A 13,518-nucleotide genomic window follows, 5' to 3' on the forward strand; every position below is an offset into this window, starting at 1 on the left:
GCATTGGCTGCAACTCCGCTGAGATTCAGGGCTCAACTGACCCATGAACAGCTGGAAGATTTAAGTCCCTGGGACACAATATTTAATGGGTATAGTGCTAATTATAGGTTCAAATAACAGGGGCATAAGAACCATGTATAGGAACATTATAAATGAGCCCAACTCCGATACATTGGTGAGATAGGTTATTGTATATTCCAAGGTGAGGCCCACTGACAGGCTACTAAATTCCTGGGGTTGTCTGCCCTACCTAGAGTATCCAGAAGCCTGTAGAGCTGTCAGGAGCCCCCATGCTTGAGGCATCGTTTACCTTGGCAGTCAATGAGAGCCTCCTAATGTGAGCATAGGCATAACCCCTGGAATGCCTTCCTTACTTTGAAATTTCTTAGCCATAAAACCTATTTGTATTTAATATTTTCCCCTTTTGATCAAGGTCTTTTTCTAAATACATTGCTAATTGGTGCTTGGTAATAGTCCGTTGGTGCCAGGGAGACTCATCCCTGGAAATCATGTCCCACTCTGGGGTGAAGGTAGTGAGATCATATGCTGAATTTGGCTTAGAGAGATCCCACATGTGAGTAACACTTAGGCAATGTATGATACTTGGCTAAGTTTCAACAAGGTTCATAAGTACAGGCATTGATATCAAAGGCCTGGCATGTTTATCTGTCTTCCTTTCCTAGGCACTGCCCATGTACTCTAGGGATTCTTGTGTTATATAATCTTATATGTGTACTTTATAGAAAGACTCAATTGGTTTAAAGCTGACTGGCACCCTGGATATTTTAACTGCCTTTCTTACTACACACAGATTTCTTTCAGTATTTAAGGAGGATATGTTCTCAAGCAGTAGTTCTTAACTATGGGTACACACCAAAATAAGTTAAAACTGTACAGGATTTTTTCTTTATATTTAATGGACTGAGAATTAAGCAGGGACTTTTATCTGCCAGGCCGTGAGAATAAAGACTGAAATAGAATAAGTCACTTATAAACTCTGTTCTGGCATAAGGGAGTATAGTACTCTTGTCCTTTGACCTAAAGGTCACTCTCTTGGTGCCTTAGGTACTAAAATGAAAGAATTCAGAGCCCCAAGAGAGTACCTCTGCCAAACTTCTCTCCTGTTAGAAAGAAGAGTAAGGGAACAAAGCGCACTCCTGACTTTTTGACAGAACCAAGTAGGAATCTATGAGAATCTCTTTTCTTTTCACTTTGATCCAAAAGAGACAGGAATTAGGGCTGAAGCAATAGGACTCCCAAGCCCCAAAGGACTTAGAATATGTTTGATCTATTGCCATGTTCACTACTGTCTTACTGTGTGAGATCTGCCTTTTCCCGTGGCCTGATCTTTTCTCCAAGTAATCATGTAGTCACCTGTCGTTGATGTGAGGATGCAGGAAGAAAAGGGTTTCTGTTTGGGTGATTAGATTCTCCTCTGGATTTGCTTAAGACTAGTATTAATACCCTTTTCTTTAACAAATCTCTTATTTCTTTGGCATTCATACTGGAAATTCCCAAAAGTGACTCTGAATTTGATTTTGATTATACCATTTGTTTATTCAAGATTTAATGATAAAAACAGGTATGTGGTGACCAAACACTGGATTGAATTCTGTGAATTAAATAAGGTAGACTATACTTCCTGAACTTGAAATAATCTGCAAAAACTTGAAATAATCTGCAATTTTCAGCTTCAAACTAGTCAGATATCGTTGAGTTAGCTTCTGCCAGAGTCCTAGTCAAAAATATAAAGCAAATGAGGGGGAAAGAAATAATAGTTACTCAGTACTTTATTCATGTTAGTTGTTAATACATATATTATTTTTATGGAACATCCACTGAGATCATTATAACGTTTAAAGTACTGTGCAGGCGGCGGACTTGGCCCAGTGGTTAGGGCGTCCGTCTACCACATGGGAGGTCCGCGGTTCAAACCCCGGGCCTCCTTGACCCGCGTGGAGCTGGCCCATGCGCAGTGCTGATGCGCGCAAGGAGTGCCCTGCCACGCAGGGGTGTCCCCCACACAGGGGTGTCCCCCGCATAGGGGTGTCCCCCGCGTAAAGGGGCCCCACGCGCAAGGAGTGCGCCCCGTAAGGAGAACTGCCCAGCATGAAAGAAAAGTGCAGCCTGACCAGGAATGGTGCCGCACACACGGAAAGCTGATGCAACAAGATGATGCATCAAAAAGAAACACAGATTCTGGTGCCACTGACACTTCGCTGACAACAGAAGCGGACAAAGAAGATGCAGCAAATAGACACAGAGAACAGACAACTGGGGTGAGGGGGAAGGGAGAGAAATAAAAATGAAATAAATCTTTAAAAATAAATAAATAAATAAATAAAGTACTATGCATGTCCATTGTACTAGGTCCTGAAGGGAATAAACTGAATTCGCTGTCAAGAAGTTTAGAGTATCATGCGTTTATACTGTCATGTCTTTTCAAAAATCTTAAAGTCATTCTGTTCAACTTTTCTCTCCTACCTTTTATTCCCAATCAAAACTCCCAGTTATTGTCAACTAAATCTTGATAAGATTAAAGTTAATTATAGTGAGTTGTGAATGACAAATAGATTTAATTGTGTTTCCTCAAGCATCTTTAATCCCCTACAATGATGATTTTACTAGTCTCCCAGTAGATGTATTTGGAATTTTCCCTGTTTAATGTTACATAAAAGTATCCCTTCATAAACAGTTATACTCGAGGGAAGGCAGGGTTATTTAATCTCAGAGTTTCAGAATCCTTTTCTGAAAAATTCTGAAACTTAAGTGTGATGATGAATGTAAAGCTTCTGAAACATGGTAGGAAAACAAATATTAGTCCTTCCCTCCTTCAATAGAAAGTCAAGTTCCACTTACGGTATGGAGGAGTGAACTCCAAACAAGCAGCTCTTCTGCAAATAATAGCTATAAACTCTGGACAAAATACAACATAAAAGCCCTGGAGACCAAACCAAAGTAAACAGACTTTGGAGGGGAGTCAAAACTTGGAGCAAGTGACCAAAATAGTGAGTTTGCTGTTTTTCTATGGCTTTACCCTTTAGGGCAGTATGATAGAACAGCTCGTCCCCTTCCTGGCCAAAGGAACCAGGGCATCAGATAATAAGGGAGGACACCCAGAAAGGAAAAATCCTGAGAAGTGGAACCCTTAATTCTGTGTATAAACTCAGTACATCTCTGGCTAGTCCCTGAACCATGCATGTGTAGGGCAGACTGAAAACAGCTAGAAGTTGAACCTTAGAGAACTGAACTGAGATGGGAGGACTGTCTACTGGAGACATGACAATCTGTAATTTGAGTCTAACCAAATTAATTACCTGCTTAAACAGAAACAACACTCTTTGGAGTAACCTAAAGAATCCAGTATTTTCAACATTATATAGCATTCACATTGTCTAGAGTACAATCCAAAATTACTCAACATAAAAAGAGCCAGATAAATGGGACCCACTCTTAAGGGAAATTATAATCAACAGATATAAACCCTGAGATGACCCATATGCAGAAACGATCAGACAAAGACATTACAGCAGCTATTATAACTGTGTTTCATTATATAGAGGAAAATACAGGTGCAGTAAATGAAGAGATAGAAAATATCACCAGAGAAATAGAAAATGTTGAAAGAACCAAATGAACATTTCAGAACTTTAAAAAATACATTATCAAAAATAAAAACATTTATAGATGAGCTTAATAGAATAGAAATGACATAGGAAAAGTCAGCAAACTTGGAAATAGATAAGTAGAAACCATCTACTCTGAAAAAGAGGGAAACAAAAGATGGGGGCAGAGAGGGAATTTAAAGAGCCCTTAGGGACTACAGGACAATTTCAAAAAGTCTAATCTGTGGGTAATTCGAATCCTGAAGGAAAAGAACAAGAGAATAAGGCAGGAAAAAAAACAATGACCAATAATTTCCCAAATTTGCTAGGACATAAATTTGGAGGCTCAGGCTCAGCAAACTCCAAGCAAGATAAATTGAAAGAGAAGCATGCCTAGCACATCATAGTTGAATTGCTGAAAACTAAAAATGAAAGAGCACAACTTGAAAGCTGTTTTCTTATGTATATATAGAAACAGCTTATGTGTATATTGAACAGTTATTTGAATGATGTGTAAGTACTCATTGTGATTTCAAGGCCAGCAGACATTTTTTAACTGTTGAAAAAAAATGGCAACACAGAATTCAGTATCGAGCAAAAATATTCTTCAAGAATAAAGGTAAAAAAGAAGAGTGAAGGTGAGGGAAGCAGATGTGGCTCAAGCAGTTGGGCACCCGCCTACCACATGGGAGGTCCCAGGTTCAGTTTTCCCAGCACCTCCTAAAGAAGATAAGCAAGACAGCGAGCTGACACAACAGGCTGGCGTAGTGAGCTGGCCAACAAGATGACACCACAGAGACATGACGAAAGAGACAGAAGCAGAAGCAGAAGTGGCTCAAGCTGTTGGTTCCTCCCCTCAACATGGAAGGTCCTGGATTTGGTTCCTGGTGCCTCCTAAAAAAAAAAAGAAGATGAGCACACAACAGAGAGCAGACAAGCAAGCACAAACACTGGGGGCAGGGAGAAATAAATAAATATTTTTTTTAAAAAAGTGATATAAGGACATTGTTGGGTAAAGGAAGTCCAAGAGGCTTAGTTACCACCAGACTTTCATGTAAGAAATGTTAAAGGATGTTATTTAGGCTAAAGGGAAATGATACTAAAGGGAAACTCAGGTTTTCAGCACAGAGTGTATGGGTAAATATAAAAGACTTTTTTTTCCTCTTAATTTCTTTGAAATACGTCTGTTTAAATCAATAATTATAGTGGTGTCTTAAGGGTTTTGTACTGGATACAGAGAAAACACATATGCAGACTTTAATGTAACAAAAAGGATGACAGGTTACAAGGTGCCTATATTTTGCATGAAGTGAGACAATGTTAACTCTTTAAGTATATGATGTTAACTCTTTAATTATATGATGAAGAGTTAAGGCCATGTATTGAAATCCCTAGATCGACAACTAAAGAAAGAGGGAGGGCAAAGAGGCATAGCCCAAAACCCAACAGATAAAATCATATTCAGATACATTCAAACAATCCAAAAGAAAACAGGGAATGAGGAACAATCGGGAACAAAACTCAACAGACAACAAATAATGAAATAGTAGGCCTAAATCCAATACCAGTAATTGCCTTCAGTATTAATGGAAGGAGCTGGTGGGGCTCAGTGGTTGAGTGCTGGCTTCCTGCATTCAAGGTTGTCCTAGGTTCAATCTCCAGCCCTAGTACCTCAAATATATTTTTATATATGGAATGAATACTTCAAATAAAAGACAGATTGTCAGCATATATTTAAAAAGCAAAACTCAACTGTATGTTCTCTAGAAGAGATGCAATTAAAATATAAATACAGGTTGAAAGTAAATGGATGGAAAAAGATATACCATGCAAATGCCATAAGAAACTGGAGAAGCTAAATTAATATCAGATGAAATAGTTTTCAAAAGAAAAGAAAAAACAAGGGACATTTCATTATCATAGGGCCAATTCATCAGAAATACATAACAACCATAAATGTGTGCACTTATTAAGAAAACATCAAGGTAAGCAGGCTTGGCCCAATGGACGGGGCTTCTGCCTGCCACATGGGAGGTACAAACGCCGGGCCTCCTCGACCCAGGTGGAGCTGGCCCATGAGCAGTGTTGATGCGTGCAAAGAGTGCTGTTCCATGCAGGGGTGTCCCCAGTGTGGGGGAGCCCCACTCGCAGGCAGTGTGCCCCATGGGGAGATCCACCCAGTGAGAAAGAAAGTGCAGCCTGCCCAGGAATGGCGCCACACACACGGAGAGCTGACACAACAAGATGACGCAACAAAGGGAGACACAGATTCCCGGTGCCGCTGATAAGGATGGAAGCGGTCACAGAAGAACACACAGCGAATGGACACAGAGCGGACAACTGGGGGGTGGGGCGGGGAGAGAAATAAAAAAAAAAAAAAAGCATCACAATATATGAAGGAAAAATTGACAGAATTATAGGAAAAAGGAGGTCATTACACCATTAGTAGGTTTTAACACCCCTCTCACCACTGACCTCTGTCTCAGCTAAATAAAACTCAAGTTTAAGATATAAGGGATCCAGTAGATACAATCCATCATCTTGACTTGATGTTTGTAGGACACTCTACCTAGCAACTGCAGAATACACATTTTTATCAAGTGCGTTTGGTGTGTTCACCAAGATAGCCCTTATGCTGGTCTATAAAATAAATTTCAATCCATTTTAAAGGATTGAAATTATGTAGAGTGTATTCTCTCAATCATAATGGATTGAACTAGAAATTGCTAATAAGATTACCAGGAAAGTCATATATTTAGAAATTAAACTGCACTTCTGAGTACTCCATGAGTCAAAGATATCACATAGAAATTAGAAAAAATTTAACTAAATGATAAGAAAATACATCAAAATTTGTGCGATGCATCTAACACAGTGCTTATAGGGAAATTTATAGGTTTAGAGGCTTAAATTATAAAGAAGAAAGGTCTAAGATTAGTGATTTAAAGTTCTACTTCAAGAAGCTAGAAATCAAAGAACAAAAGAAATAATAAGATAATAGAGTAGCAGTAAGGAAAATTAACAGAGGAGTAGAAAAAATTAACCCACAATATAGATAAAACCCCAATTGACTGATTAAGAAAAAGATACGTTTGTTTTGTAAGTTCACAACTATTGTACATTTATTGTTTGTGTATCAGTGATATATTTCAATAAATGAAGAAAAAAAAGAAGAACATCATGTCAGAAATGAAATAGGGGGTTATCACTCCCAATCTTATAGATATTAAAAGGATAAAAAGGAAATGTTACAATTTCATGCCAACAAATTAGAAAACCTATAAAAAATGGACATAGTCTTTGTAACACTAATATAAAATATCACTTAATGAAATATATCCTGATTAGCTCTCTTTCTATTAAAGAAATTGAATTTGTAATTAAAAACCTTCCTACAAAGAAAACTCTATACCCACATGGCTATATTCTAGTGAATTCAGATATTTAAGGAAAAAATAATGCCAACTCTACATAAACTCTCAGAAAAATAGAAGAAGAGAGATAGGAGGCCAACCTTATCCCGATACCACCACCAGAAAAGATATAAAATTCAAGAAAGGTATACATCACTATTCCTCAAGAGCATGTACACCAAAATTCTTAACAAAAATTTACAAAAAGAATATGTCAGAACGAAGTGGGGTTTCTCCCAGAACGACAAAGTTGTCTTAGCTTTAAAAAATAATATAATTCACTGTCTTAAAAGAACAAAGAAAAGCCATGTAATCTTTTTAATAAATGCAAAAAAATTTTGACAAAATTCAACACGCATTTGTGAGAAAAACTCTGCAAACTAGGAACAGAAGCAGACTTTCTCAACCTTAAGATGGGGCTCAGGCGAGCTGACGTCTCTTCAGACCCCCTCTGTTGGGAGAGCTTCCCAATAAACTTCTGCCTGCCAGCAAAAAAAAAAAAAAGGGCATCAGGTTGCAGATGTAGCTCAGTTCAATCCCTGGTACCTACTTGGGAAAAAAAAGTAAAGTAGGTGTCTATGAAAACCATCTATAGCTAAAATCCTACTTAATGTTGGAATACTGGATACTTCCCTTGTACCAAGAATAAAGAAAAAAGGTCCCCTCTCACAATTCCTAGCCAATATTTTCAGGAAGTCCTGCCCATTGCAATAAGGAAAGAAAAGAAAAAGGCTTAAAAATATGAAAGAAGTCTGTATTTGCCTGTGATATGATTGTTTACATAGAAAAATTTCAAAACTACCAAATTACTCCTAGAGCTAATAAAAATGAATTTAGTAGTATCATGGAATACAATGCTAAAGCATAGAATACAAAAATCAGCTGAGGGAAGCAGATGTGGTTCAAGTGCTGGGGCCTCCGCCTACCATATGGAGGACCCAGGTTCAATCCCTGGGGCCTCCTGGTGAAAAAAAAAAAAAAAAAGGCAAGTGTGCCTGTGTGGTGAGCCAAGAGCCTGCGCGATGAGCCAAGTGCCCGTGTGGGTGCCCATGCAGCAAGCTGAGTGCCTGCCTGGTGAGCCAGCGCCCACGCAAGTGATTCACACAGCAAGGTGATGACACAACAAAAGAGAGACATAGGCGAGAGTCAAGGTGAAGTGCAGTAGAGACCAGGAACTGAGGTGGTGCAATTGACGGGGAACTTCTCTGCACATCAGGTCCCCAGGATCCAATCCCAGTGAATCCTTGAGAAGAAAGAAGACGGAAAAGAGCAATAAATACAGTGAATGGACACAGCAAAAACAGCAGGGTAGGGGAGGGGGAAGGGAAGAAGAAAAAAAATTTAAAAAAAAAATCAGTTGAACTTTTATATACTAGCAGTTGGAAATGAAATTTTTAAAAATTCTTTTAAGAATTTTTCCAGAAAACAAAATATAACTGTAGAGATATAACTAGTCCATAGATCAGAAAACCGTTAAACTCCTAGGAGAAAAATTTGCAGCCTGGTGCTAGGTAAGGATTTCTATAAAACACTAAAAATATAAATTGTAAAAGAAAAACATTTATAAATGAAACTTTATCAAAATTTAAAACTTTTGCTTTTCAAAAAACACCATTAAGAAAACAAAAAGACAAGCCACAGAATTGAAGAAAATATTTGAATCTATTCATCTGACAAAGAAATAGTCACCACATCTAGCATTTTCCAAAGTGTTTTCTATGAACAAGTTCAGTTAGTCAGCAAATTGTTATTGAGCATTTGCCTTGTCCCAGGTACCATTCTGGATGCCAGAGTTAGCAGCAAACAAAACAGTCCTTGCCCTCGAGAAGTTTATGTATCTAGTGGGGTGAGAGAGAAACAAATACAAAGCAAGTGGTGGTCATTCTCTGAGAAAAAGGAACCAGGGTAAGGACTGAGAAAGGAGGAGGTGCTATTTAGAGACAGTGATATTTGAGCCAGGCCTGAATGAGATGAGGGGAGTCAGCCATGTGGTGTTTTGGGTATAAGAACATTCCAAGTAAGAAGGAATAGCAAATGTCACCCCTGGGTGAGGAGTACAGAAGATAGAACAGAGAAGTAGAAAAGGGTCAGTTTATATAGAACCTTTCTAGGCCTTAGAAAGGGCTTGGAATTTCTTCTTGAGTAAGAGGAAAATCATTGTGAGCAGGGGAACAACATGTTGTCTTATGTTTCAGGGGGATTTTGTTTGCTAAATCAATAAAGTACTCCATCAGATATTCCATCCCATATCCACACCCAATTCGTTTACACTAACTTGTTTAAAGGCTGTGCTAACCCATTTTACAATAAAGAAACCTGTTCAATTTTGTTTACCATTTCCCAGAACTTTTCAGCCCACACCATTTTCTTTCTTCTATGAATAGCCTGTAGAATATACTTTTGGAAGTATTTGATTTAACCAGAATTAACAGCATTTGAAATTATGAGTTTTCTAATTAGGAGGCTCCAGTTTTTGCAGTTTTCATCTCTTAATAATAGCACTAGTGATGACTGCTTTTGTTTATTGATCATTTCTATGTGCCAGACCCTGTATTTGAGTACTTTATGTCATTTTGTATCATCACAACTATCCCATTTAGGAGGGTGTAGTGTTATCCTTTTTAATGGGAACCTGAGGCTTAAAGAGATTGAGAGGACAGCTAGTACATGAAGGAGCTGAGATGTGGGTCCAGACAGTTTTATTCCAGAATCCATGACCTTAGCCACAAGGTCATGTTCCCTTCTCTTGCAATGTTTACTGAAGATTTGTAACTTCTTTTGTAAATCACAACTTTGAATTTTTACTTAAAAAAATATATATATATGTGTGTGTGTGTGTGTGTGTGTGTGTGTGTATAAAATTTGCAGATGTTCCAGGAATTCCTTAAATGGTGCCATCTATATTTTCAGTGAGCCATGAATATGTTGTCATTTCAGTGATTCCTTGCAAGATTAATATGCTCTGATTCGATATAAAATTTCTTCTGCCTTATGATTGTATTTGTCTCATTTTTCCTAGATTGAAGGATTCTCCTTAAACAAACTAGGCAACTTCAACCTTAAAGATGTTGAGAAAGACGCTGTGGTCTGGGAATACAGTGATGATCCTGTAGGGAATGCAGACCCAGCAAAAGAAGAGTCACAGAGAGAAACAACAGTTAAGAGGGGACAGGTCTGCTCTCTTTCCTTTTACTATTTCTTTTTAATTCAGATGTTAATTGTGGAGCTTATGGGTTAATCAGTCTTATTCTCTTATTTACTTAACTGTCTTAACCATTTCTTAGTGTTCTCTTTAATAGCCAAGCAGTGAGAGAAGGTAAAATTCAGATCATTAAATCCACAGATATTTATATGGTTTCTTTTGTGTGCAAGGTTCTTTGAAAGAGACTTAGGATTCAAAGACAAATCTCTGTCCTCCAAGGTCTTACATCTTGGATGTGTTAATAACATTTAAATATATATGAAAAGTTAACTAACCTCAAATTACTAAAGTAATAAAGTGAATAAGGATAGAATTTAATGTTCTTGTCTTCATCTATACCCTTGGGGTTGGAGAGGGGAACTTATACATCAGGAAAGAATTGCCATTAGAATTTCAAATAAAAATCTGATCAGTATAATAGACTCATAATAATAGATTCTGCCCCAAATTGGTGAATAGCCCCTGACCCCACAAACTTCCCCTTGGGGGTGAATTGACAATAACACCCACAAAATACTTTGAGACAAAGATTGTAATCTCGGCTCTATACAGATAAGTCATGTCATTCCTCCTGTCCATACTGAAAATGAAATGGTGATAAATCTTAAGTTTTCTATTTGAGTCTTGTAGAATCCTCGAGCATTGAGGGGAAAAGTGAGGTACTGTTACTACTACCCCTGCTGCCACCAGAACAGCACCACTTTGATGTTTTCTATTTGGGGGTTTCAGTGATAGATAAGAGCACAAGCTTTGGACCTAGAACACGTGGATTTGTATCCCACCTCTCCCACTTCCTAGCTGTGTGTCCTTGGGCAAGTTATTTAACCTTTCTGTGCCCCCGTTTCCTCGCTGATGAATGGATAATAATACTGGTACCCTCACAGGGTCACTGATTTATAGAATACTTAGCTCAGTGCCAAGCATATGGTAAGCACCCATTAAATGTTAGCTGCTATTCTTATTTTATTTGAAAAAGAAAGTGCTTTCTGCTTTTAAAAGTGTTAAGTACCATTAGTCTGGATAATTCTAAGGTCTGTTTTAAGTTCCATGTTATGATGTCATCAAATCATTTTAGTGAGATGCTTAAAAATTATCAGTAACTCAAAAAGGTTTATGGATGAAGAGGTAAAACCAGCTTTCAATATCTGAGGGTTTTGTCTGTGTCCTCAACTATAATGTTTGGGGCTTAGACAACTGCCATTTTTAATCAGTTTGCTTTGTAAATCCACCAGATGACTTTAGTATTTTGACAGTTTTTGTGATTGGTATTTAATAATTAATAAAATACCACGCCACTTGTTTTGAAACTTGGTATAATAAAGTAAGATCGGGTACAAATTTGTATACTTTAGGGGAAAGAAATTTCATATGAATTATAGGAATAATGTGAAGGAAAAGCTATTGCTATAAATCCAATTAATTTAAATACTTTATACTTTTATATTATTTGGAGAGATTAATCATGCTGCCACTTCTGAAATGGAGTGAGATCTGGACTTTGTTGAAATCACATGGTGTGGTGACTGGGTTGGGAGATGGTCTTGTTCTGCCACTGGCAAGCCATGTGGCCTCTGACAAGTCACATAAACTCTTTGGGCTTTAGTTCTCTCTCCTTGTAAAATAAAAGAGTTAAACTAGCATATCTCTTATGAGCATCTTACAATTCTGACATTACATTGCAATAATATATGGATTTCTTGTACTTAAAAAAAGGCTATACCTGAGTGAAAAAAGTACAGACAGCAACCAAGTCTGCCAGATGCTTTCCCTTGTTTCTAATTTAATCCTCATAACTATCCTGTGTTATAGGTGGTATCATCCCTACTCTGCAGATAATGGTAGCGACCATTTTTTGAACATTGTGTGCCAGGCACTGTGCTAAGCACTTTACAGACACTATCTCATTCAGTCCTCCCAACAACCCTATGAGGTGGGTATCCCCATTTTTCAGATGAGGAAACCAGGGCTTAGACAGGTTATATACCTGACCAGGATCATACACAGCTAGTATACAGCAGAGTTTGATTTCAAACCTAAGCTTGTCTCATTCCAAAGCCAGGCCAATGTGCTATACTGCCAGTCTGAGAATGCAGAAGCTAAGTCACAGAGCATATGAGACCCATGAAGTGGAAACTTGAGTATTTGAATCCAGTTATTTTCTGTTCTAAGCCCCATGCACTATCTAGTATATTACATCACAGTATGTTCCAGTTTTTTGTCTATGACTAAGACTAGTATCAATTTCTGATAGCAAGCAACAGTTATTTGATTTTAAAATTAATTGCTGCTGGCATATTCAGTGTGCTTATTATGTAGCTTTTCAGCGCAAATGAGTTTTCCCTTTTCACCGTGCCTTTAGCTTCTGTCCATTTCTGCGTGTCTTTAACTGTTTAAAGGTACCCTCCAGCAGCAGTAACAGGAAGAGTTCAGTGCTGAGAGTATTAGCAACCCATGCACAGTCCTCTCTACCTGTTATTAATAGTTGAAAATTACAAGGAGTACTCTGGTTAAACTGAGCTGATCCTGTCTATTCCTATGATAATGATATATTTTAACATACTCTAATCCTAGGAGTGCAGTGAAATAATGCTATTTTACCAACAAGCAAAATATAATCTAGAATTGCATGTATTTAAATGGATTGTCAAATTCATTTCTTTGCTAAGGTTTTTCAGTATCTTTAATTTAATGCTTAAATAATCTCTTAATTTTTCAGACTGTGCTGACATCTCAAATAAAACCTGTATGTTTTCTTTTTGCTATTGATAGGTATCATTAATATTTGATTTAAAACACCACCCTTCAGTACCAGTTGGGCAGCTCTGGGTGGAATTACTTCGATTCTATGCTTTAGAATTTAATTTGGCGGATTTAGTCATAAGTATACGTGTCAAGGAATCTGTATCTCGTGAATCAAAGGACTGGCCCAAAAAACGCATTGCCATTGAAGGTATCGCAAAATGTTTACCTTTAATTCTTTTTTTTTTTTTAAGGTACTGGCCTAACAGCATGCCTTTATTTCACTATCTTTTCAGCTCCTGTATGTGAGGTAGGCCTGACCTCAAAGGTAAAATAAAAGTAGTCAGAATCTTGCATGTGTTAGAGCAGGTCATTCCAAGGGAGCAAGCATTTCATCTTGGGTTTTTAAGATGCCGCAAAAATATCTTAATTTCTTAAGTAACTAAAATAATGGCTGGCTGAGTCTTTGTTTTCTTTGTGAATTACATAACAACCCCAAAGCATCCAAGTTTTTCCCAGTGATATGTGAATCCCCCACTCTTTACTATTCTTACTTTTG

The 13,518-nt window shown here is 37.7% G+C and overlaps 1 protein-coding gene across 10 annotated transcripts in view; it reads left to right on the forward strand.

Moving 5' to 3' along the window:
* TUT7 (terminal uridylyl transferase 7) overlaps nucleotides 1-13,518 on the forward strand; it is a 68,405-nt gene that overhangs the window by 21,290 nt on the left and 33,597 nt on the right. For all 10 annotated transcript variants that reach the window (XM_058301565.2, XM_004461526.5, XM_004461528.5 and 7 more), the window contains exons 11-12: nucleotides 10,038-10,190; nucleotides 12,990-13,170. In XM_058301565.2, coding sequence (XP_058157548.1) covers nucleotides 10,038-10,190; nucleotides 12,990-13,170 — 334 coding nt within the window. The remainder of the gene's footprint in view (nucleotides 1-10,037; nucleotides 10,191-12,989; nucleotides 13,171-13,518) is intronic.

This window comes from Dasypus novemcinctus, chromosome 8 (genome assembly GCF_030445035.2).
Source record: "Dasypus novemcinctus isolate mDasNov1 chromosome 8, mDasNov1.1.hap2, whole genome shotgun sequence".
In the NCBI taxonomy this organism is placed as follows: Eukaryota; Metazoa; Chordata; class Mammalia; order Cingulata; family Dasypodidae; genus Dasypus; species Dasypus novemcinctus.